Source organism: Danio rerio, chromosome 16 (assembly GCF_052040795.2).
Source record: "Danio rerio strain M-AB ecotype USA chromosome 16, GRCz13ab, whole genome shotgun sequence".
In the NCBI taxonomy this organism is placed as follows: Eukaryota; Metazoa; Chordata; class Actinopteri; order Cypriniformes; family Danionidae; genus Danio; species Danio rerio.
In genome coordinates, this window is record NC_141036.1 from 11048034 (window position 1) to 11071387 (window position 23354).

At 35.3% G+C, this 23354-nt stretch overlaps 2 protein-coding genes across 4 annotated transcripts in view; one reads left to right on the forward strand and one right to left on the reverse strand.

Annotated features, from left to right (window-relative positions):
• si:ch73-22o12.1 overlaps positions 1 to 22284 on the forward strand; it is a 174134-nt gene extending 151850 nt beyond the window's left edge. The window contains exons 7-11 of one of the 3 annotated variants that reach the window (XR_015510998.1): positions 16020 to 16140; positions 16251 to 16308; positions 18976 to 19041; positions 19238 to 20462; positions 21132 to 22284. Coding sequence is in view for 2 of the 3 variants with exons in the window: in XM_087286620.1 (XP_087142746.1) it covers positions 16020 to 16140; positions 16251 to 16308; positions 18976 to 19041; positions 19238 to 19414 (422 nt within the window). In the remaining variant the exon portion in view is untranslated. Of the gene's footprint in view, positions 1 to 16019; positions 16141 to 16250; positions 16309 to 18975; positions 19096 to 19237 lie in introns of all 3 variants that reach the window. The other 2 variants (XM_087286620.1, XM_087286622.1) reach the window with 2 other exon arrangements.
• On the reverse strand, positions 11075 to 13341 carry LOC137487834 (uncharacterized). The gene is made up of 2 exons (XM_087286644.1): positions 11777 to 13341; positions 11075 to 11692 (listed from the first exon to the last, which is right to left on the reverse strand). The coding sequence occupies exons 1-2, from the start codon at positions 12381 to 12383 to the stop codon at positions 11124 to 11126; spliced, it is 1176 nt and encodes a 391-aa protein (XP_087142770.1). The 5' UTR covers positions 12384 to 13341; the 3' UTR covers positions 11075 to 11123.
• Positions 22285 to 23354: the final 1070 nt, after the last annotated feature.

Below are 23354 nucleotides of genomic sequence, written 5' to 3' on the forward strand. Positions count from 1 at the left end.
AAAAACTGAATAAATATAGATTTACACACATTTGCTCAAGTAAATAAACAGAATTAATGATGGGCTTAAAATCTGCAGAGTTTTGTGCGCACAGATTCCGTGTTGGCATACCTATGACCCAGTCACCCAACACCCATATACTCTCACTACAGCCAATTTTATTTCATCCAATACACCTATAGCGTATATCTTTGGACTGTGGGGGAAACTGGAGCACCTGGAGAAACCCCACACAAGCATGGGGAGAACATGCAACTAGCCCGGGCAGGGGTCAAACCAGCGACCTTCTTGGTGTAATGGTGACAATGCTAACCACTGAGCCAACATGTCACCCATTTGGTTTGCAACTGAATTTTAATTAATTTGATAATTGAAGGACATCACTCAAACGAGGATAATTGTACATTGTTGTGAAAACCATTGTAAATATAACAGAATATCTTCACCTTCACGGTCAGATGAGCAATTTCACTGAAATCAGTTCATCAGATGAACAGTAAAAACATTTAACGCCACACAGAATGCATCAAGCTTTAAACAAATGTGAGCATTTAAAACGGCAGATGGCAAAATTGCAGAGTGTTCTTATAAAATAATTACAGTTATAGCCCATTCATTCTAGGGTTGGCTATAATTGTCATTCTAGGTTGAATAGGCCTTAAAGGGATAGTTTGATCAAAAATGCTAATTCATTATTTAATAACCCTCCACTTGTTCCAAGCATGATGGAGCACAAAAGCATCTGCGATGTACAAAAGCATACATATGAATTAGGAGATCCAAATAAAGCTTTCATGAAAGGATGGTCAAACAGGTGCAAAGCAGTCTCCTAGAGCAGGGCTTTCCAAACTTTTTAGCTCATGACCGTCAAAATAACATTTCCAGTGACTCGTGACCCCCACTATCCTTGAAGGTGGTTATAAACATACAAACATTGCACACAACCGTCCTTCGGATGAGAGGTTAAACCGAGATCCTGCCTCATTAAAAATCCCATGGCACTTCTCGTAAAAGAGCAGGGGTGTAACCCCGGTGTCCTGACCAAACTCCCTCTATCGACCCTTACGATCATGGCCTCCCAATCATCCCCTTCCACCGAACTGGCTCTATCACTGTCTCTCCACTCCACACAGCTGGTGTGTGGTGAGCGCACTGGCGACATTGTCCTGTGGCTGCCATCGCATCATCCAAGTGGATGCTGCACAATGGTGGTGGTGTGGAGAGACCCCCCCTCATGATTGTGAAGTGCTTTGGGTGTATGGCCATACACAATAAATGCGCTATATAAATACACATTACTTTACATTACATTACATTACAATTGTGCACACACACCAATAGAAACAATATCAACAAGCTTATTGGCAACACAAAAAGTGCAACAGTCTAACAACCAATGTAATCATCATTCGTTTGTTTAATTTAATATTATCCTCACTTAATGAAAATGGTGGACACGGTGTTTAAAGCACAAATCTATTCATGGTTTATATTTGGAGATCACAACCTGTAGATTGTCCTCTATGTTCAGTCGTGGCCTTTTTTTATTGTGCGTGAGTGCCGTAAAGGTGTCAAAGTTTAACATTGTGCTGTAAAATCAATCTGTTTCAACCACCACTATTGCTGTGTCATTAATCTAACGTAATAACCCCAGGGGTCACAAGTTTTTTTAAGGAGCTATTAAATACTATTTATATCTTCTCTGGGTTATGAATTGAATAAAGTAATTCTAATAGTTTAATAACATATAAGATATCTTTGGAAATCAATAAGCAACCTTCTTATTGTCTCCCCCAGGAAGTCCCAACCGCCATTTTTTACACCATTCTCCTAGAGTTATGCAAAATCTAGGCAAAGGTTGGGGCAGGAAGTAAACAATAAATCAAGAAAATTATTATTTTTTTTAACATACCTAATATCCCCTCAGAATCAAAATAAATCAATTTCCAGAGTTAACCGGTGAACTGATAATACTGCGCATGCGTGATTTAACATGGGACGATTGTCATTAAGTCATTAGTCCCTTTCACACATACAGACCTTTCCGGAAAAAGGTTGTATGTGTGAACAGGCCCTTTTTGAAAATACCGGTAAATTCGTTCTGGCTATTTTCCGGAAAGAGAAGTTGTAACATTACCGGTAATTTGCTGGAATGCTGCGCTGTGTGAATGCAGAAGGAAGATTGCCGCAATAAGCGCGTCCACGTCTAGAACGGGCTGACATGAGACACCTGCTTTAGCCAATCACAACAGTCAGACGCTTTCACGTGCGCGCGGTTTATGAGAATAAAAGCCTTTGAATATTTTTTCCAGACACCTTTAGCTGCTGGATGTTAGTCAGATAATGTTTCTATGTTCCTTCTTAATGCTGTGTAAATAATTATCGATAAAATGTTTATGATAATCCGTTGTTTGTTTACCTTCAAGCTTTGCGTGTGCCCGTGAGCACCCATAGCGCCAGCACACACACATATCATGAACATCTCGACATGCGAAAGTGTTTCCCTATGTTTTCATTAGAGTTGTACTCAATACTGATCCATCCGAAGAGTTTGTAATGTAGTCAAATGTTTACAAACACAAGCGCAGCCGTTTAGAGGTCATTTCTGGTTAATGATGTCAGAATTTACCGGCATTTTGCGATGGATGTGTGAATGCTCTTTTCCGGAAAAATTCCGTAACGTCCTCGCCTGTGTGAACAGCGTTTTTTTGAATATACCGGTAAAGTAGTTCCGGAAATTTTCCGGATATTTACCGGTATCACTGTGTGAAAGGGGCTATTAAGAAGACTTTGCAGCGACTGAGGTGGTTTTGCATGTGTGTAGATTGGCTGCAGGTGCTCTGTAATCAGAGTCCAGTTCATGTGAATCAGGTGTGAAGTGTGAAGCATTGTGGTACATGTAGTCCAGGTGAGCTGAGGATGTGAGGTGAAGAGTGCCCTCTATATTGTGTCTGGTGGGCACTCTAGTTGGTGACTGTGAAAGCAGCAAAGCTTTTGTTATGCCACAATCAACTGCTTCTGGTTTCACTGTTCTAGTGGTTTATGGATATTTTAATCTTATATGTTGTGCCTTTAATGACCATTTTATTACCGCCATCTTCATGTTTATTACTGTGAACCTGCTTTCAAACTATCTATCCTGTTTAAAAGATCTGATTATCATCCTAAATAAAAATATATTGCTTGGCTGCCATTCACATCTGACAATAATAAGCTGTTAAAAAGTGTATATTTTCTTTCTTTGGGTATATTTTACTTTGCCTATAGGAGACAAAGTGTTCAGGACCACCACTGGAGCCCCCATAAAAGTTTCTTGACACTCCAGACGAGAGCGTTCAGGTTATTTTGTTCACCTTTGGGGGCTTTGCTTCAGCTCAGAGGTTGGTTTCGTCATGCGTGCTGGGTTATATGTCACAACATGTGCGTCGAGCATTTGAATTTTGACTGTCAGATGTGTCATCATCTCTCTTTGATCTGTCTCGGTCTTATTGTTATTCACCGGGATGCGGTGTCTCATGGGAAATGTTCTCTGATGTCAGATTGCACTCAGTCAGAATGGATGCTGATAATCAAACTCCATTAAGTGTGGATCTGGAGGCTTGGCTTCATTTCTGCACACGCACATCTCACACACACACAAGCACACACACAGTCTATTTGTGGTCCTAAAGCATCATGGCTACAGCCATAATCCCCCTAATTGCGTAAGTCTTTTCACATTGACACATCCATAATTCACCTTAAATTGTTTATTCAACAAATTAATCCCATCAACCTGCCACTTTAGACACACCGTGTGAAATAGGATTGTGGCAGAGATGGGTCATGTGACCTGATGCTAATCGCCATAACTGAATTATTGCATAGCTGTTGTTTATCGAGCCCAAGAGCTTTCAAAATGCTTTTAGTTTCAGTTACTCTGAACTATGAATCAAGGCCACAGAAAAGATCAACGAAACTACAAATGTTTATCTCTAATCTGGATTTGATTAACATTGGATGGAAATTTTGCTTAGTGGAAATACATTTATTTTACGGGTTTATTTTTTAAATTTATTTAAAAACCAGATCACTGTTGATTAAATTGAATGAAATTAAACAATATGAATAAAATAACTCATTGGATGAACGGTAGTTAATTAAGGGCAGGATTTCCATTCAATAAATTTGATTAGCACCAACTAAAAAAAAAACTATTTACCTAATTAAATGCAGTTAAGTTGGTCCAACATGATTTTATAAAAAAATGTAAAAACATTTTTATTTAAGTTCGACTCAAAGGTCTGATAATACAATGTATGCCTATTACAGTTGATTCAGTCCCCTGAATTATTAGCCCCCCTGTTTATTTTTGTCTCCAATTTCAGATTAACGGAGAGATTTTCTCAACACATTTATAAACATAATAGTTATAATAACTTACTTCTAATAACTAATTTTTTTTTCTTTGACATGATGGTAAAAAATATTATTTGACTAGATATTTTTTAAGACACTTCTATACAGCTTAAAGTGACATTTAAAGGGTTAACTAGGCTAATTAGGTTAACTAGGCAGATTAGGGTAATTAGGCAAGTTATTGTATAACGATGGTTTGTTCTGTACACTAATCGAAAAAAATATAGCTGAAAGGGGCTAATAATTTTTACCTTAAAATGTAAAAAAATAAAAAACTGCCTTTTATTTCTAGCCGAAATAAAACAAATAAGAAAAAAATATTATCAGACACACTGTAAAAATTTTCTTTCACTGTTCAACATAATTTTGGGAAATATTAAAAAAAGAAAATAAAATTCAAAGGGGGCTAACAATTCTGACTTCAAATGTATGTGTTGTGCATTTCGAAGTCTCTCAAAGTTTACTTTAAGTTATCCTAAATGAACTAAAAGAGCAATTTTTAGGCATATTTCATGAGAACTAATTTAATGTTTAATGAGAACTCAGAACTAATTTTAGGACAGGTATTGCTCACTGAGCATTGTGAGCAAAGCAGTAAACTGCTATTTTGCTAATTAAGCTGCCAACACCCAAAGCATGAGTGCTTCTGGAAGGTGGTAATCTTAAAACTCAAAGCATAAATGAAAATCTAAACCTTCAAACTAAAGTGAAGATTAAACTCTAACAATTCTTTCTATTAACTTTAAACACCAAAGAATACTTTTATTTTCAACATTTCCCTGTCTTAATTTAATCCCACGCAAAGCATGCTAGAACTACAAATTCAAAGCAATCTCACTGCAATTCGTAACTTTCTGATTTAGTGGCTAATTTGTATGAATTCGTATGATCTAATTCGTACAATTTAGTACGATTTGCTCATCACCAAGTGACGGTTGGGGTTAAGGGTGGGGTTGGGTGCCACGCCTCCTTTATAAAATCGTACATTTTCGTACGACTGAACTCGAATTCTTACGAATTAGCCACTAAACTGACAAAACGTAAAATACTTATGTTTCCTCGTGAGATCAGGCTGACACATCCCCTAACCAGGTAGTTGAACCAACACAATTCCTTCATGTTGTCCCAACACAAAATGCTTCATTTATGCATTTTAGTGGACGGAACATAAAACAAATAAATTAGCCAAAGACATTACAAGAATTGTTTTGTTTTAGCTCATTTTAAACAGATAGTTTGAACAAGAAGCAGTAATGATTTTTTGAGTGTATACTGCAAAAATGCAGGGTTCCACACAATTCATTAATGTTAAACCAACACAAATTGATTAAGTAAACTTTACACTTTTAACAAATTTATGTTGATTGAACATAAAAAATCAAGTTATCCCAATGAAATCTCAAAAATTGCGTTGTTTCGGCTGATTTTAAATAAGTAGGTTGACCAAGCAAAAAATATAATTTTTGAGTGTGCGTTTCAACATATTAAAGATGCAAATTAGCATACATATTAAAACAATACATTAAAATATATTAATATAATATTTAATTATTTAATTAATTTATTTGAATAATTTTTTGTCTTTCCTCCTTTTGTGCAGCTTTGGTGGAAAATTGTAAATGAATTTATTCTTGTAAAAAAAAAAAGGCAATATACACTGTAAAAAGTTCATGTGGTCTCAACTCAAATAAATTAAGTTAATAGGTCTTGACAGATTTAAGTGGATTTAACATAAAACAATTAAGTTGCCCCCCAAAAAACCTGAAGAATTGTGTTGTTTCCACTTATTTTATATAAATAATGTGAACAAGCAGCAATATGTAGTATGTATGTGTGTGTGTGTGTGTGTGTGTGTGTGTGTGTGTGTGTGTGTGTGTCTGTGTCTGTGTGCTTGTTAAGAGTAAGATAGATAATAAATTTATTACTTATTTACCCAATACTGCATAAATTAATCTATCACATTTATTTTGGGTGCACTATACCTTTAATGTAAGCCAACTTGGCCACTGTGAAGTTAATACACAGCAATATCTGTGTCTACCATTTATTTGGCAGTAAACCTCGCATGAACGTTCTGTCTGAGACTCTAAGCTACAGACTGGAGTTTATAAACGGAGATGTCACGTTGATGATTGATTGAGTTTTTCCCCCTGTTTTCTTGCGCCATTGCTCCACATGCGCACACACACAGCCTCATATTCTTGCCTCATTCTGCCTCTGCCTGCGGTGACCTTCACTTCCTCTACACCTCATATTCTCTCTCAGCCTGGTCCACTGCTAAAGGCTCTTTCTCCAATGAATCAGCTGTCTCCCTGATTGTGTTTTTACATTTGAATGGTGTTTTGCTCATTCTGTTTGTGTAACGGGGTAATTCTGTCAACTGTGTGTAATGTAGTATTTCTGTCATAATATAAAGGACAGTCAGCTGGTACAGTGCATGCTGTTTTGCTGGAGTTTTGAAGTGTAGCTTAACTAAACATTTGCCAATCACTGTAAATTATCTAGGCGTCACAATGGCGAAATGGGTAGCACTATCACCTCACAGCAAGAAGGTTGCTGGTTTGAGCCTCAGCTGGGCATCTCTGTGTGGAGTTTGCATGTTCTCTACGTGTTCGCATGGGTTTCCTTCGGGTGCTCCTGTTTCCCCCACTAGTCCAAAGACATGTGGTATGGGTGAATTGGGTAAGCTTAATTGTTCGTAGTGTATGTATGTGAATGAGTGTGTGTGGATGTTTCCCAGTGATGGGTTACAACTGGAAGGGCATTTGCTGTGTAAAAAAAAAGCTAGATAAGTTGGTGGTTCATTCTGCTGTGGCGACCCCATATTAATAAAGGGACTGAGCTAAAAAGAAGAAAATGAATGTAGATCAGTTATATTTATTTAAAGTACACATATGCCGATATTGATAACACAAGATTAATATTGTGGTCTCTTTAAAATGCTGTGAATAATTATTTATTATTTAAACATTTAGAGTGCCTTTTCATTAGTGTCTTTTCATGCGTTAATGTGTTTTCGAACATTAACATTTTCACATTTCGGCCTATACAACATTGAAAAAATTCTCTGACTAGGATTTTTGTTTGTTAATGCTGTAAAGTATCTATTAGTGTGTAGAGACGAAGAGTAAAGGCCAGTTGGGGACTTTTCTCTGAGTGATTGACATTTATAACTCACAACTGGAAGATCAGCATTCATGCACCTGAATCTTGTTTCTTTATACTGTCATGTCTTTCAGCAATAGTTGTCACTAGGCAGAATTGTTCTTCTTTTCCACAAAAAAACCCACTTGATTGGGTCATGGCCTATGGTGGCAAAACTACACCTCAAGCCGGGAATAATTAGTGTGGTAACCACAAGACTATTGGTGCCCACAGAGTAACTAATTCAATGCTCCAACAAAGACTACATGATGCCGTTAATAGCAAAATGTGAACAATTATTGAACACTCATGTAAATACTAGCTTATTTAGTAACCTTGCAGTGTTGCAGCAAATGTTAGGAAGTAAAAACACAGAATTTAAATTTATATTGGTTACAATTGAACCAAGAATGAAGTTATTTAGGCATTAATCAGAAAGTGGACTGGATTTGAATGAAAGCATTATGAAAAGCGAATGGAGATATGCACTAAATTAGGGCTGGGCTGATAAACGATATTACATCGAATGGCAATAAAATTTATGTTGATAACAATGATAAGCTCTGAGCTTTTTTGTTCTCTTTATTGATCTAAGAGCCAATCACGCAGCAGTAATGTGCAACAATGGGAATATAGAAGTGTGTTGATATTAGAGATGCAACAAAATTTCGGCCATCTTTTTTAATCTCACCATTAAAAAATATTGGCCATCGAAAATCTTTTTTTTTAGCTTCGGTCATTGTTGGGATACTCTTTTAAATTCGGAAGCATTAACTTCATAGCTGATATCGAAATATATATTGTTATTGTTCAATATGGAAAAGAATTAATCACGACTGCATTTTTTCCATAACACCCAGCCCACCACTGAACTAGAGACAGTAAATCTAAGTGGGTCTGACATCATTGTTTTCATTCATTCATTTTCCTTTGGCTTAGAGAGTCTGCCACAGCAAAATGAACTGCCAACTATTCCAGTTGCCCTTCTAGCTGCAACTTGGTACTGCGAAACACTTATACACTCTACGACCAATTTTGTTTTCCCAATTCACCTATAATAGTCGCTATGCTATACATAGTCGAATGTGCAGTCTTTTGAGCTGAACTAGGCATGGGAAAAGAGGAAAGAGCGCTTGAGGATATGATGGAGAGATTGACAGCGCGAGACGGAAGGAGTGAAAGAAGGACATGTGATTGACAAGGCAGAGATTCACCCAGACGTGACGCGCACACGTCCCTTCATCCGAACTCTTGTCTTTCTTTTAAATTCTTTCTCCTTCAAAGGAAACATCCCTGCTGTCATTTAAACCGGTTTGTCTGGCCGGCCTGCATCCTTTCTTTATTTTTATTTCGCTTTTACTGTTGACATCCCCGCGCTGATGACTTGTGGAAATCGGCCAGCGCGCGCTCTCGGCCGCGTGCCAGACTTTAACCTCCTGTCAGTGAAACACCTGCATAATGCGAGTGATCTGAAAGACTGGATGTATTTTCAGTAAACGCTGCACTTTTATGGTAGTGACAGGTATTTTGCGTCTAGAATATCTAGAATATGTCCTTGTGGAGCTGAACGCAATTTGTTTTATACAGTTGTAGCGTCATCTAGTGTACCAGCAAGTTGTTGAACCACTTGTAATTTTATTATTTAGGCTAATAGATGCCCTTTCCCCCCAACTATTTTCCTAAGTTTTAAATATCATTAAACAGAAATATATATATATATATACTATATATAACTATTTACTCCAACTGATAAATAAAACAACTACAAAAGGGTTGCCTAATAATAAGATATGAGATGCAAGATTCTTAAAAACTACTTTAACATGCAGGTGAAAAAAAGTGTACTTAAGTTGTATTTTTTTGGATGTAATGGTGTAAACATTGTAAATAAAATCCCCTCAAACTGATCATTAGATACCCCAATTAAAAAACTTAGCTACTGCAGCAGAAAAAACTAATAATTCTGTGGAATTTGAAACACATATATTTTATACTATGTAGCGCAGGCCTGTAGCCAGCCCGATGAAAGGAGGGGTTCTTTATTTCTCAAAGAGTGGAGCTTTTTTTTTTTTTTTTTTTTTTTGTGTGCAATTTTACGCCTTATTTTCTATTTAATTAAGAGATTTTAATACATTTTAAACACTATTTTTAGCTGAATTAGCTTGTTGGATGGTCATCATAACCCCACCTTTTGATGTACCAAAAAAATTTACTTAAGATTTACAATAAATAAATATGAAAAAACACAATCACACATAAATTACATCCTTTACCATTAGGAAACATATAGATGAATCAGTTTCAAACTTAAAACAAGCCTATTGTCATTTAGGCAAATTATAAATAACAAACTGGTCAGCACATTCAACTTTCCTCAGTCAGAATTAGACCATTTGAATAAAAATAATAATAATGTATAGCTTTACAATTTATCTAGCCTTTCTTGTAAAAAAAAAAAAAGTGCATTTGAAAATTCATGGATTACAACAATCGCCAAATTAGTATTCAAATTCATTTTAATATGGGCCACTTTTGGTGCTTCACATGTCTTTATTGCAAATTTTTTTGTTTCAAGAGTAAGGCCCAAGATTTAGAATGAACATGTGAACTGTTTTCTCTATTTAAAACAATACAGTAGCCAAAGATGATGTCACTTATGTCAGATTGTGTGTTTTCTAGCAGCTAGATGTTGGACTCATGTAAAATATTTGTTTGCATTTGCCAAAACTGTTGAGAATTACTCTCAGTCTTCGTTCATTTATTTTCTTTTCAGCTTAGCCCCTTTATTAATCTGGGGTCGCTACAGCAGAATGATACCCTTTCTGATGCAACCCAATTCTGGGATAATATAGCCTACCCATAATATATGCCCCCCCCCCACAACCCCCACCCCCCCCCCCCCCCCCCACACACACACACACATACACACTGTTTTATATATTAACATATAAACAAACATGATAATTAATCTATTGCAAAGGTTTATTTGAAAAATGGCATCTCTTTATGTCTGTTGTGAGTCACTTCGAATCCCAAGCTGTTTTAGAAACCAAGAGGAGACAAAAAGAGACCAATTTTTACTGCTCACTATGCTAAACTTTCACATAAATAGATGTATTTTGCTATCTTTAGACAAATAAAGGTAGTTTTCTTTTATTTATTTGATATTTGGAATTGTTTTGATTAACAATCAACAATTAACAATAACTGTCTGTTTAACAGGCTGACATATTGCAAGTTGTTAGAACTTTGTATTTGTGTTTAATACATGTGAACACACTAATTTGGAAATAAATGGCTTTAAAAAAAAGAAAATGTAAATTATATTTTGAATATAATTTATAATTCATAATTTGTCAAACCTATCATCAGAAATTAAAATGTTATTGAGATTAACATTATTTTATGCATGGAACCTTTTAAGGCAAGTTGAAAATCTTTCAGACCCACAAAAATATGACTTTCCTTAATGCTCAAATAACTGATTAATACACAAATAAGCATTAAAAAAAGAATAACACACAGAGAACAATTTTAAAGTTTGAAAACATTTATTGACACACAAAAAAACAAGAATAGTCCTAAAAATAGGTTGCAGAGTGGAATCTTGAAAGCAGAAGAGGGTCTCTTTTTGCTGACCGAGCCCTCTTCATCTTGACATCCTCATCAAGAGCAGGTTGCACGGGAACATCAGCTGGTTTCGGAGCAAGCAATTTTGTAAACACGGGAACATGCAGAGGCACATGTTTGTCCATCTTCACTCCACTTGTAAGACGTGGCAGGCTGGGTGATGAAAGGTGAGACTTAACTTTCCAATCAGACCCACATGAAGGGTCAGTGCCGTTCCTCTCTAAAGGAGAAAACCTGCCCGCTTGATGTTGGGATTTGCCTACTCTCGCTGCCAGAAGAGATGAGGAACACTCAGCACTGACATTCAGGTCAGACTCACATGGAGGATCTTTCAGCGAAACTTTCATCTGATGCTCACAAGACCCCACGCCCAGCCATTCTGAGGGTTCATCTGTGAAGCACTGCTTGTTGACAGGCTTCACAGGAACATGGTTTGGTTTCAGAATGGCCGGTTTTGAGTGTGGAGCATCATGATGCTGACGGTGAGGCCTACGTTTATCCATTCTCACTGACTGACTCCCTGAAAGAGGCACAAAAAATGAGCAAGGGGCAACCCTGACATTAAGGTCAGACTCACATGAAGTGTTGATGTTTTTCACTGTACCTTTCATCATATGATTCAACCCCACGCCCAGCCATTCTGAGGGTTCATCTGTGAAACTCTGCTTATTGACAGGCTTCACAGGAACACGCTTTGGCTTCGGAACAGGCAGTTTTGAGGGTGGAGCATCAGAATGAGGGTGGAGAGGCGTACGTTTATCCATTCTCACTTCTCGCCTCTCAGAATGGGGCAGAAGAGATGAGAAATGGTCAGTGCTGGCATTCAGGTCAGGCTCACATAATAGATAGATGTCTTTTAGTGAATCCTCCGTCATATGCTTAAGAGATCTCACTCCTCGACGTTTTGGAAGCTGACCATCAGTGAACTTCTGCTTCTCAGCAGGTTTCACAGGAACATGGCGCAGCTTTAGAACAGTCGAATTTGAGCATACAACAACCTCAGGATGCTGATGGAGAGGCGTACTTGTGTCCATTCTTACTGCACTGCTCCAGGAATGGGGCAGAACAGACGAGGGACGGTCCGCATTGGCGTTCAGATCCGACTCAGGTAAAAAGTAGCTGGTTCTCACTGAAACTTTCATCTGACGCTTTGAAGAGCTCACGTCTCGATGTTCTGGAAATCGTGGCAGGGATTGACTGTTAGACCACATGTTGAAAAAGTGGAGTGAAGAATATATCTCAACAACAATGACAAACTATATTCAACAAGCGATAAGTAGTGATAAGTGTCAAATGCTATGTAATTCTTTTCACCGTGGAATGGCCGCGATGATGTCAAACATTCTTTTAGAACGTTCGCGTGCCTTCAAACCTGTGACGTTCCATCAGGCAACATTTAAATCTCGTAGTGTAGCCCATATTCACTACAGGCCTTTTATTTACATGATACATTTGTTTATTTTATTGTTTTAATTCATCAAAATTAGTTCTCGATCTACTCTGAGCGCATTTTTTTAAGGACGGATTTAACGCAATCAGATTTGGGGCAGATTTTAATATAGCAGGTCTACCTCATAAATGAAAGTGTGGCTCCCTCTAGAGGTGAAAACTCTATATTAGGCAAATTTTGAATAAATATGTTATTCCTCTCCCCACAAATATATATATGGAGGACAAAACCTACAAAAACAATAAATAAATGTGCAAATATATAAATAAATGATTAAATAAATCCATACATTTCTGGGTGGATGGGGAGGGGGGGTGATTGGGGGGTACACTTATGTAATTATTTACCTTCTCGCACTATTCATTATTTATATATTTATTTATGTATTATGAATTTGACATGCATTTTTTTTATTTGCATATTTATTTATTATTTTATTTATGCAGGAATTTATGGATTTATTTACTCATTTATTTATATATTTGTATTATATTTATTTTTTTTAATTTAATTTTTTTTTTTTTTTGCAGGTTTCGTCCTCCATTAGCATGTAGTTCAGTTTGGAAATATAAAGTGCATTTTTTTATTTCCTGACCCTGTTTTTTTATTTATTTCAATTCAATAATTGCTTTATTGGCATGACAAATGTTACAAATTTCAAGTTTACAATAAAAAGCAGGCCCCTAGCCAGGGGGGGTTTGGGTAGTTCGAAAGACCCCCCACTGACAAAGTCCAGAATTTGGTCCTTACATGAGCTGATTTGTCCCATTTTTTAACTCTAAGCAATCATAAATTGTAAACATAACCAAAAGAAAAAGGCTTTAAGACTAATTTAATTTTTAATTATTCTAATGGCCAAATACTGACTGAGGAAAACTGAATGAGCTGGTCAGTTTGTTATTTGCCTATAGGCTACAGTCTTTAATTTAAAACAAGGTTACTGTTTGTTTGTTTGTTTGTTTGTTTGTTTGTTTGTTTGTTTGTTTGTTTGTTTGTTTGTTTGTTTGTCTGTCTGTTTGTTTTTTTGTTTGATTGATTGATTGATGATAACAAATTTTCATATTTCTATATAAAAACATTAAACGCTAATCTCATAACAATATTTATAAAACTCTAATAACTTACAGTTTAAATGCACAGTAAATATACACATAATATATAAATATATAAAATTGTAGGAAATATTTTGGTACATCAAAAAGTGTGGTCCCTATTTGGAATGCTAATCTACCAATGCTTAGCTCATAAAATATTACCAAAATGCAGTATTTTAACCTTGTAATTGATTAGAAAATGAGGCGAATAACTGCAAAAATGTCCACTTTTTGAGAGGAAAGAACTGGTTACGGGCCTGATTTATCATATTTTAATTGTACTGTACTAAGTGGATCTTAAATGTGTTATTTTGGAACAACTTTAAGTGTATTTTTTAAAACTGTATTTTATTTAAAGTACATTTAAATTATATATTTGAATGACATTTAAAGTTTATTTGTAACAAGGTTAAAGCATATTTTAAGTTTTGATAAAGTGTATTTTTAGCCCAGCTGCAATGCATTGTAAAACCAATTCAAGTATAGCATAAGCCAGTTGAAGTATACTTTGAGTTCAGATAAAGCATAATATAAGCACAGCTGAAATGCATTTTAAAACTAGTACTGTATGTTTTAAACTAAAGTATATTTTAAGCCCTGGCGAGGCAGTGGGGCAGTAGGTAGTGCTGTCGCCTTACAGCAAGAAGGTCGCTGGGTCGCTGGTTTGAACCTCGGCTCAGTTGGCGTTTCTGTGTGGAGTTTGCATGTTCTAATTTGCATGTTCTCCCTGCCTTCGTGTGGGTTTCCTCTGGGTGCTCCGGTTTCCCCCAAAGACATGCGGTACAGGCTAAATTGTCCATAGTGTATGAGTGTGAATGTGTGTGGATGTTTCCCAGAGATGGGTTGCAGCTTGAAGGGCATCCGCTGCGTAAAAAAAACTTGCTGGATAAGTTGGCGGTTCATTCCGCTGTGGCGACCCCAAATTAATAAAGGGACTAAGCTGACAAGAAAATGTATAAATTAATATATTTTAAGCCTGATAGAAAAATATTTTAAGCTTCACATTAATGTGTTATTACTATACTTACCATACATACTATACTATTATATGTACCACAAGACCTACTTTATTTCAACAATAATTAACAAAATCATTCAGAAGAATGCATTTTAATTATATTACAAATATGCTGTAAAAGTACAATACAAACACAAATAACTGCATGACTTTTGAATGCTTGAAAACTGTAATTTTCAACTTTTTTCAATTGACAGTTAACACTGTTTGACAGTGTGAGATAAAATATTTTGAAATACAGGCAAAAGCACATGCTCATTAGCAGTATTCAAAATATGTTTCATTATGTCTAAAACAATTACAAATAACGTGTATACACTTTAAACAAACTCAAATTGGCACCGTTTTACAATGTTCTTATACAAAGTACACACAAAGTTAGTGTGTTCTCTGTAAATACATTAAAATGCATAGTAAATAGTATGCTTGAGTTGTAGCATATTTTTTAAATCTGAATGCAGTTATATCATGTAGTATTATCATTGACAAACCAAATTATTTCTGCAAATTACATGATTGCTGAAGCAGATGTGCTTAACTAAATAAAATAAATTATATATTAGATATGGTGATTTGTCAGTTAAATTAATTAGATATATAAATGATTTTCATATGCACTCTCAGAAATAAAGGTAAGTGAGCTGTCACTGGGGTGGTACCTTTTTAAAGGGTACACATTTGTACTTGAAGGGTCTATATTGGTACCTCGAAAGTATATATTAGCACCTACAAATTTTAAGAGGAACACTTCTGTACTTTTTAGGTACTAAAATGTGCACTTGAGATATTAATATTGACCTTTTAGGTATAAATGTGTACCTTTTGTAAAGGGACCACGTAGTGACTGCTCATGTACCTTTATTTCTGAGAGTGTAAATTCATGATTATAGAATAATAATAATAATCATTAACAATATCTAGCAGTCATCAACAATCATTTGCTTGTGATTTTGAGGATCTCGACAGTACTATGAAGCCGATATGCAGAACTACATGGATGAAATCTGAGATTTGTTTATCCATTTCAACATAAAGAAGCGAGCAATCTTCTGTGAGAAACAGTCCTGCAAGATTTATAAACAGCCTGAACCTGTGTATAAACTGGATGTGTTGTTATATGGTGCGCGGGTGGTCGAGTCTTGTGTCAGCATGCAAATAACTCTGACAGAAGAGAATAAACAGTACACTGAGCTGCTTCATTTCAAATGATCACTGGCCCTACGACTGTTATTAAATACTTCATGAAGATATAAGTCTCTCTCTCTCTTTCTGTCTGTCCCTTTAGATTCTCGTCAGATGGAAGCAGGTTCTTCTGCCGGCGCTATTGTTGGTGGGATTCTCGGTGTTATCATCCTGATAGCCATAATTGCAGCTGTCATAGTTGTCATCCGCAAGAAAAATGCTGAGTAAGTACTGCAGATTGTCACATATTCAGATTGTGAATGGTAAAAAAAGGAACTAATAAACAAACAGTGTTTCACCTTTATTGATTGTCTGTTTGTGTCTGTTTTTACAGTCGTCCACCAACTCACAAACCTCCTCCTCCAATCAAGACGGTTTCCTATTCAGACACAGTGAGTAGAGCTGGATGATTCCTGCCTCATTTTACACTTTGAACAAATGCAAGTCAACTAGGATTAGACTATGTTATATTAATCAGTATTTGGATTAAAAGAAAATGTTATGTTAAAATCTGCACTTCAGGTTATTATAATATTCAGGCTGTTATAAGTTTTGAAAAGTCTGAAAATGTTTCAAAAGGAGAATCTCATAAACTGTACATGCATTTTCATTTACATTTAGTCATTTGGCAGATTCTTTTATCACTGTAAAAACTGGAAAAGTGAAGGTAATAAACGCTGCTTTAATTCAATTTAATCATTCAATCGGGTTTTTGTTTCTTAACATTTTAGTCAGTTTAACTGATGTAAGTTGAGATGAATAAAACGTTAATTTTATTCAACTAAATAAAAATTCAGCCAACTTCATTCCACTGTGGCGACCCCTGATTAATAAAGGGACTAAGCCAAAAGAAAATGAATGAATGAATGAATGAATGAATGAATGAATGAATGAATGAATGAATGAATGAATGAAAAAAAAAATATGAAGATATATAATTTTTTGAAGTAAGCGACTTACAAATGAAAAGTAATGTTACGCCCCATCTAGGGGTAAGGACACAACATGAAAGGGAAAACTGCACACACAATGTTGCTTAAGAAAATATATAAAGATTTTATTTTCACAATGATTTTTCTCAAACAAACTTTGTTTTTTTTTTCAACTTCAGGAGCTCTAAATTTAAATCCCCTTTGAATTCCCTATTTTCAGCAAAAAGAAAGAAAATAAAGTACACTTTCTTACCTTACTCCCTTGTCCACAAAACAATCAATTAAAGAAGGTATAAAAGAAAATGTCTTCAAGCTCCTTACTTACTATGTATGAATATTTACAATCAGCAAATAAATCCAAAAGGGGGCGAAACAGCAGAGTAGTCATTTAACAGGCAGAGGTCAGATTTTCAATGTTAACAAGCAAGAACTAAAGCACTAAATACTTTCACAGATTTTTCTCAGACACTTAGACGAACTCCAATTCAACAAATCTAACAAACACGCAATTGTTTTCTATAATTGTTAACACACAACCACAAGTGAGCTCAAACAGCTAAACAGGAAGTGACCGAGGAAGAATTTATATGCAGCCAGGAGTTGCAAGCAGCTGCTTCCTGCAGAGAGACACAGAACACTTCCCCAAAAAAAAAAGAGCAGAATTAATACATAAAGGGAAATAACAGTAATCAAAGCAACAATAAAACTTTTGTACAACAAGATGCTCTTTGAATCAATTCTTCTACACTCTTGGAGCCTGAAAGTAATGAAAGGAATTTTATTTAAGGAAGATGGAAATTATTACATATGTTCAAATATATTTTGCTCAGCTTTTGTTTTGTTTTCTTAGAAGTTAGGATTTAGTTCAAATCTGTATGCGGGGCGTTATAGTTGACAGAAACCAAATTAATTCTGGAAATGACTTGATTTGTTCCAGTACTGGGTTGCGGCTGGAAGAGCATCCGCTGCATAAAACATTTGCTGGAATAGTTGGTTCATTCCGCTGTGACAACTTCTGATAAAGGTACTAAGCTAAAGAAAATTAATGAGTGAATGCTGATTTTCATTTATTTATTTTCTTTTCAGCTTAGTCCCTTTAATCCGTGGTCGCCACAGCGGAATGAATCGCCAACTTATCCAGCATATGTTTTTACGCAATAGATGACCTTCCAGCCGCAACCCATATCTGGGAAACATCCATACACACTCACTCACATTCCAATTCCCCTGTACACATGTCTTTGGACTGTGGGGAAAACCGGAGCAACCGGAGGAAACCCACGTGAACGCAGGGAGAACATGCAAACTCCACACAGAAACGCCAACCGACCCAGCCGAAGCTCGAACCAGCGACCTTCCTGCTGTTGCGTCGCCTGAATGTTGATTTGTTTTGGTAAATTAATTAGACTTGAAAAATGTTTTTCATATATTTTAACTTTATTTTGCTTTTAAAAATAATTATGCTTTTTAACACACTTTTATCAGTGTAAAGGCTTTACAAACTATTTCATAGTCAAATTTAAATGAAAGCAGACAATATAAAAAAGTAAAATGAAAGTTTATTTCATAATCATAAATGTATTCTATAAGTAAATATCATGATGATTAAATTGTTAAAAATATTAAATAAATATTTCATCACATATAAATTATAATATAATGAATTATTATTAATAATAATATAAATATTCTAAATATTAATACAAAATATTAGAGACTAAAATTACAATGCTAAAATAGCTGTGATGGAAATGTAAAGATTTCTCTACATTTTAAGAGATGTGTGCTATAACTAAATCTGTTATATTATTTATTAAGCTCACACCTATTAAGGTTTTATTTACATTTAATTTATTAGCTTTAAATGTATTAACTTTTAAGTTAGGGTTTTTTTTTTTCTCATTTTTAAAATAATTTTCTTTTTTTAGATTTTCTTTCTAGATTTTTCTTTTTTGCTGGAAAAAAGCAAGATTTTAGCATTCTTACTAATGATTTCCAGCCTATGGTAGTCTATGTAAAAGGCATGCAGTTGTAAGTTTTATTTCAGTGTTTGTTCATTAAAACTAGCATATTTATTAACAAAGTTCACTGAGCTTAGCATTTCACCCTTTTCCCCCCCTTTTAAAGCCGAGCATCGGTAGACCTGAAGCTGACTACATCCACCTAGAAAGTGAGAAGGAAGAGCCGATGACAGTAAGATTTCTCTCCTTCTCTTCATTCCTCTAATTCTTAGTGGCACTTAAGATGGTAAATCATACATATTTGATAGCGTGTTCATTCTGCATGTATAATTCAGGACCTGTTACTCACAGATCATAGTCATCTCAATTCTAGAAACACATCAAGCTCTTTGACTCTAATCAAAACATCACAATCTCCCCTCTGACAGGATCTCTCAGTTTTCTATGACGACAAAGACCATCTGCATTCCTCCAGAGACGACAAACAGACTCCTTACCACGATGACAGAGAGGAAGACGGGATGGCGAGAGAGGAAGACGTGTATTACACCACTTCCTCCGTCGCTAGAGGGAGCAGCTTCGTGTCACCTGCTGTCATTGTGTAGGATCCTGCACTACAAAATATCTATTTAATTTGCAGTTTTTCATATTTTGTGATTCTTTTTTTTATTTATGCTTTTGAATTGCATTATGGGACCTTAAGCTTTCTTCCAATAACTTTCAACCTTGAAAATGTTGAAAATGTGACTTTTATGAAAGTTATGAATAGTTTAAAATGATATATTACTTGGGTTGGTGTTGTATATTTTAATGCAACAATTTTACAATAATTTTACAGTAATTTTGATACAATAAAGTTATTGCACAGACTTATATCTTTATATATTTTTCTTATACATTATATTATTTCAAACTACTAAAATGTCAATAAAAGTTAATTTATTAAACTGTAGAGATGAATTTTCAACATAAAAAGTGAACAGAGCAGAGATCAACATCCCATAATGCAATCCACAAACATAAATAACTGGAATGCACTTGTGAGTCTACAAAAACTGTAATTTAATAGATATTTGTGTACTACATAGGTCTCAAACTCAATTCCTGGAGAGCCGCAGCTCTGCATAGTTTTGCTCCAACCCTGATCAAACACAGCTGATGCAACTAATCAAAGTGTTCATGACTCTTTTGAACACCTCCATTGTTTGCATAAGCTGTGTTTAATTAGGGTTGGAGCAAAACTGCGCAGAGCTGCGGCCCTCAAGGAATTGAGTTTGAGACCTATGGTGCACTGTAAATTCGACACTTTACTGGTTATAATGTGATGCTGTTTTGTTTTACTCCAGGCAAGACATAACAGTTTTCGCCATACATTCCTAGTTGATTAGATAAAAAAAAATGGAAACTTTTTTTGTATTACAGGTTATGTTTGGGGCTGTAAACAAGGTGTTTATTTAAATATTTGCTAATCTGCATAAATTTCTAGCACAAAAATCAGAAAACTGCATGAAGTCAGTCATTTTGACTTTAAAACAATACTTGTTTAAGTTTTTTTTTTGTTATGCTTGAGTTTATAAGTTTAAAATTTATTTAAATTTATTTAAATTTGTTTAAATTTATTTTTTATAATAATTTATGATTTAGAATACAGTTGTTGAAGCCAGTTCCTGGAGGGCTGCAGCTCAGTTCCTGGAGGGCCGCAGCTCAGTTTAGTTTCAACCCTAATCAAACGCACCTGCTCAAACTAATTGAGTCCTTCAGGCTTGTTTGCAATCTACAGGTAATGCTGCGGTCACACTAGAGCAGGCGTCACCAATCTCGGTCCTCGAGGGCCGGTGTCCCTGCAGGGTTTAGCTCCAACTTGCCTCAACACACCTGCCTGGATGTTTTAAGTAGCAAGACCTTAATTAGCTTGTTCAGGTGTGTTTGATTAGGGTTGGAGCTTAAATCTGCTGGACACCGGCCCTCCAGGAACAAGTTTGGTGACCACTGCACTAGAGTTTGTGTGTGCGAAATTCTGTTCTACGGTGCTGCGAAAAGGGGCGGGATTAAACAAGATGATTAGACATTTAAAAAAGTAAGCGATTGGTTCAAGTTTTAAATTTCTGTCCACAAAGGCCATGTTTTGATCTTCGATTGGTCTCATGCAATCATGTGATTTAATTTCAGAGTTCAATAAGCTTGAACTAGCAAATGCAGCGAACTGCGAATCTTGTCTTGCATTTCTGGTCTGAAGCATTTGCGAGCGTATGAATGGAGGTCTATGGGGAGTGCGACCGCAGATGTAGTGGGTTGAAGCAGGGTTGGAACTAAACTGTGCAGAGCTGTGGCCCTGTTAAATACTGCCAGAATTTTAAAGAAATAAAATGATGTATATAATCAGGGTATATACTTCACACAGGGCATATACAGGGTACAATACTTTAACAATATAGATATGAAAATAAAATAGTCACCTGCTTTGAATGTTATCACTCGATTGAATGGGTGGTATCATTAGTTATCAGCAGATAGATATGGGCCAGTAGTGGCCCTTTGCGCCTACTGGTAGCCACAGAAGGCCATTATCATCCATCCACGTGGTTAATCAGCTATACTAATAGAGAAGACTCCAGATCCAGGTCTGTTTTTACATTACTGTGACAGTTGGGTGTTGGCTTTTTGGTTGGGGTAGACGTTAATAAATTCAATTAATGGGAAATTTAATAAATAATATAAACAATTCTCTTTCCTAGAGATGGGTTGGGGTTCAAAGGGCATCCGCTGCATAAAAATGTGCTGGATAAGTTGGCGGTTCATTCCGCTGTGGCGACCCCAGATTAGCAAAAAGGGGACTGAGCTAAAAAGAAAATAAAGGAATGAATAAATAATTCTCATTAACTCCGGCCGCAGCTGTACGTGATCTGTAGCTGATTAGCTATGTGGATGGATGATAACGGCCTTCTGACTCTTCCAGTAGGCGCAGAAGACCTCTACTGGTCCATATCTATCAGCTGATAACCACTGATAACGTCCATCTAATCGAATCATAACATTCGAACCGGCTGAAATAGTAGAGTTTAGTGCATGTGTAAATCTGCTGAAGTGAAAATGAGAAAACGACCCCTGTAACTGAAATGTAAAGACACGAAATGATCAAATGTGACAAAAGATTTACATTTTAGATGTTTCTTTTACATTAGTCTGAAAAAAAAAGTCAAAAAGCCTTTTAAAAAGCCAGTGCATCACCTAACACTATAACTCTCTAAAGGCTCTTTTCTATAGTGCCTATACTTGAAGACTTCGATGAAAGAATGAAGGGATATTTTCAGTTGCACATATTATACTTGTTTTTCTGTTCCTGCATATGGATTGTGGTTTATATTATTTTGCCTTGTGCCATTGTTTCAGGTTGTTTTGTCTGTGAATGTTTATAAGTAGATTAAGATGAAATGAGTCCAGGATCAAAATACACTATTAAAGGTTTTTATTTTTATTTTTATTGTTGTTAGTGGAATATCTTGCTGCACTTTGAAAATATAATTTTTTTTCCATTTATACTTTAATGTGTTCCGTTATAAACAACATACTGTAAAAATGTCTGCTAAGGAATCTTTTCCCATAGTTTGTGGTTTATAGGTGTTGTCCATTTGTTTATGCTTTAGAGTTGCATTATGGGAACCTGACATTACAGCTCAAAAATGGCCTGACAGTACTTTTTCTGCTATGTTATCAATTCCCTGTGATATTTGTCTTCATTTTCCAAAATTTCTTAAGTGATGATTAAGGAAGCAATGCAATTTTAACAGTATTTACTATGATTTTTAATTTTATTTTGGAGAAAGTATTATTTATTTTAGTTTGGCTTCAATAAAAGCAGTTTTTATTATTGTTTTAAATAATTAATTGAATTGTTAATTAATACATTTTAAGGTCAATATTATTATGCCCTTTAAATTTTTTGTTCTTTTATTAAGTACAGATCAAACTACTTTTATTCCATAACTTGCATATAGTTCACCTAATTAAGCTTTTTAATTGCCTTTAAATTAAGCATTTTAAGCTGAATACTTAAATAAGTTATTAGAAATTAGTTGTCAAAACTATTATGTTTAGAAATGTATTGACAAATCTTCTTTCCATTAAACATCACTTGGGAAATATTAAGTATTATGTTTACAACTTGTAATATTCTTTTCCAGAATCTTAATTGTCGCTTTATTTTCTATTGTACTTAAATATTTTTTAGACTTAATAAACAGGGTAATGGTCTCTAGTTGTCTGCATTTATCAATTGTGTGCACAATGAAAATAAGGAAATCTTAAAGGAAATAAAACTGCAAAGTACACAATCTCTCAGTTCTGCTTTATATAATGATAATAGGTTATGTATAAATATTGGTATATAAATATGTGAAAGATCAGTATCTGTAATATAGAGGTTTAAAGAAGTAAAAGAGCTGACAAATTAGCAAAAGAAATTTAAATCATAATGATAAAACAAACAAAAAAAAGGATTGAAGATTACTGGGAAAATATTTTAAACTCAGACAAAAAAGAAGAGAA

Coding starts and splice junctions, on each gene's coding strand:
- LOC137487834 (XM_087286644.1), bottom strand. CDS start 12,383: ATGTGGTCTAACAGTCAATCCCTGCCACGATTTCCAGAACATCGAGAC. Junction 11,693..11,776: donor GTTGAATCATATGATGAAAG/GTACAGTGAAAA, acceptor TGCCTCTTTCAG/GGAGTCAGTCAGTGAGAATG.